Source organism: Laccaria bicolor, genomic scaffold (assembly GCF_000143565.1).
Source record: "Laccaria bicolor S238N-H82 LACBIscaffold_76 genomic scaffold, whole genome shotgun sequence".
NCBI classification, from domain to species: Eukaryota; Fungi; Basidiomycota; class Agaricomycetes; order Agaricales; family Hydnangiaceae; genus Laccaria; species Laccaria bicolor.
The window spans coordinates 105,033-107,362 of record NW_001889947.1 but is presented as its reverse complement, the minus strand read 5'-3'; the positions used below and the strand labels follow the sequence as shown (position 1 = coordinate 107,362).

General features: G+C 49.3%; 1 protein-coding gene across 1 annotated transcript in view; it reads right to left on the bottom strand.

The window, feature by feature from the left end:
* LACBIDRAFT_335101 (uncharacterized protein) overlaps positions 1-1,452 on the bottom strand; it is a gene marked incomplete at both ends in the record, with an annotated part of 6,020 nt that extends 4,568 nt beyond the window's left edge. Inside the window, 6 exons of the mRNA XM_001889954.1 lie at positions 86-194; positions 257-325; positions 829-944; positions 1,215-1,239; positions 1,351-1,417; positions 1,444-1,452. Of these exons, the coding sequence (XP_001889989.1) occupies positions 86-194; positions 257-325; positions 829-944; positions 1,215-1,239; positions 1,351-1,417; positions 1,444-1,452 (395 nt within the window). The remainder of the gene's footprint in view (positions 1-85; positions 195-256; positions 326-828; positions 945-1,214; positions 1,240-1,350; positions 1,418-1,443) is intronic.
* Positions 1,453-2,330: the final 878 nt, after the last annotated feature.

The following is a 2,330-nucleotide window of genomic DNA, read 5'->3' as shown; positions in this document are numbered from 1 at the left end:
GAAATTGTGACTTGAATGGAACAAACGCTATGTAGGCATAACGAATAGTCAGTAGATAGAATTTTGACGTGTCGCCCCAGCTCACCTGGAGGACAATAATCCCAAGTTGTCATGAAGATGCGCGTCGACGTGGTTCATGCCCGCGAATGTCGTTGCAGTGCTACCAGTTGATGTTCCAGGTGCCAGCACTCGTTCTGGCCAAAATGATCAGAAGCTTTCCTTAACATGTTGATCAGAAGTTTAACCCAATACGCACCACCAACCCAAGGAAAAAGAGCGTACGTGTTGGGTCGTGTTGGGTGAAAATCCAGGAAGGAGCCAAGACCTAGTATAATAGGTTAGCACATACACAACAAAGCCAGTAACGAGCCTTACTTTCAAAGCAAACCGGTAGAACGTATTGTGAGGTCGCCCCGTTCCCGTTCCTTCGAGGCATTGAAATCTAACCACTAGGTGTGTTTCTGGAACGTGACACGACGAACTTCCACGGCGCAGTACGGAGAATGTGCTTCGCGACAAGATCAGTCGCGTTGGCGTTGGCATTTCTCGAAAGGCAAGCGTCGATTGTAGATGACGAGGCTCATGTCGACCTTTCCCTCAGGGATTCTGCAAAACGTAGGCCCGAGCGCGGACGTTCCGCGAAACGGGTGATTCCCTGTGCCGAGGGAGCTTCGCATCCGCTGTAGTAAAGGGTTGACATTCATGACAGTCGTGAGAGGCTCCCCGCACTCTTCCACAGAATAGCAATAGTGACCTTGGTTCGCCAAAGTGTCACACTAAACTCTGGATAAGTACCTTCGCCAGTAGAATGAGCATGGCGGAACTCACAATCTCGGTAAGAGCCATCCCCAAGGTTTCGTAAATCCACTAGCCTCCCCTTGATGCCCTTCGGCTCCTCTTGAACGAGGTAGTGAGACCCCAGGTTGCGTTCTTTGGCTGTAATACTACTGGCATCCAGTTAGTACTTGCGAATGTTCGTCATAAAAATCAATCTAATGAGTTGGTTGAAGAAAACCCCAAGAAGACCCACCTCATAAAGCCTCACGGAAATAGGTAGTCAATTTGAGTGTAGCTCAAGATTTGCGTAGTCAATGATCACGGCGTCGCTTGCGTTTCTAACGAGCCAAAACCGAGCTTCGTCAAACATCGCAACCTCTCCCAGACCTCTCCGATTGAACCTAAGCTGTTGAAGTTTAACATGAGTGGCCACCTACTGAGAGAATATCGTTGAAAAGCGTACTGGGATGGAATGAATAAAACGAAATTTCCCTCTCAGTGGGATGTACCAGGCGAAACATTGCTGACTCATGATGCATGATCAACGCCTTCATCGGCGAGCATGCGCAATACCGTCGTCTTGCTGAAATTCCGCGTTCACGGCGAAGAAGGCAACGTTTGGACCTATGGCGGTAGTGAACTAGACAACTCAATCAACAAACATACCGCAAACATTACATACGACTGATTCCTCCTTATCATCCACTTGGCCTTGAGTTGCACCACAAACACTGCAGAAAACTTTGTGACAAAGGTACGTCTCTCGAATTTTGAACTTCCTTCTCACAATGTAAAATTGCCACCCTCTGAAGTGCGTGATGATCAAAGGCCTTTTAAATTTCCCACTCTGGAAACACCCAAAAGTGTTCGTACACAACCAGTACGTCGGTGTAAACCAGAACTCGTTGAAGCACCATGCGGCACACCCCCGCCATAATCGCGAGGCTTCGACCCTCCTTCCCACTCCCTCGACCCTCCAGCTTCAGATCCTAATCCCACCATCCGAGTTCACATGGCCAACCTCACCAGCATCCCTGCGTGCAGACAACCTCCTGCATGATGTCGAAGCAGGGGCGGTTGAAACCTCACTGAAATCTCGACAGGGGTGTTTCAATTTGATTCCCATATTATGACTGGCACTCGGCCCTTCCTCAGCAAAGTAATCCTCCAACTTTTTCCTCTGGTTTTCCTTCCGCCTCAATCCCCCATTCCATTTCGAATCCCGCGTCTTCCACCTCAATTGCCTCATCCAAACTTCCATGTACGCCTTGATCAACACAAACTCTGCCTCGTCATTTCCGCGTGATCGCTACGCAAAGTCCTTCCTCCACTACTAAAATCGACGTAGTCGATGATGGGTGGGCGCAGCGCGCGGCTGAGTTGTGGGCCTGAATGACGTGAAAGGTAGTTGAGATTCAAAAAGGTTGGACTTGGGATACAACCTCGATTCCACGCAATACGCACATAATCTCTCGGAATCGGGAATCATCGTTTGTTGTACCTCTCAAGCCCAATCTCAGACGGCGGATGCGAACGAGAGGGAGGGATGTTAC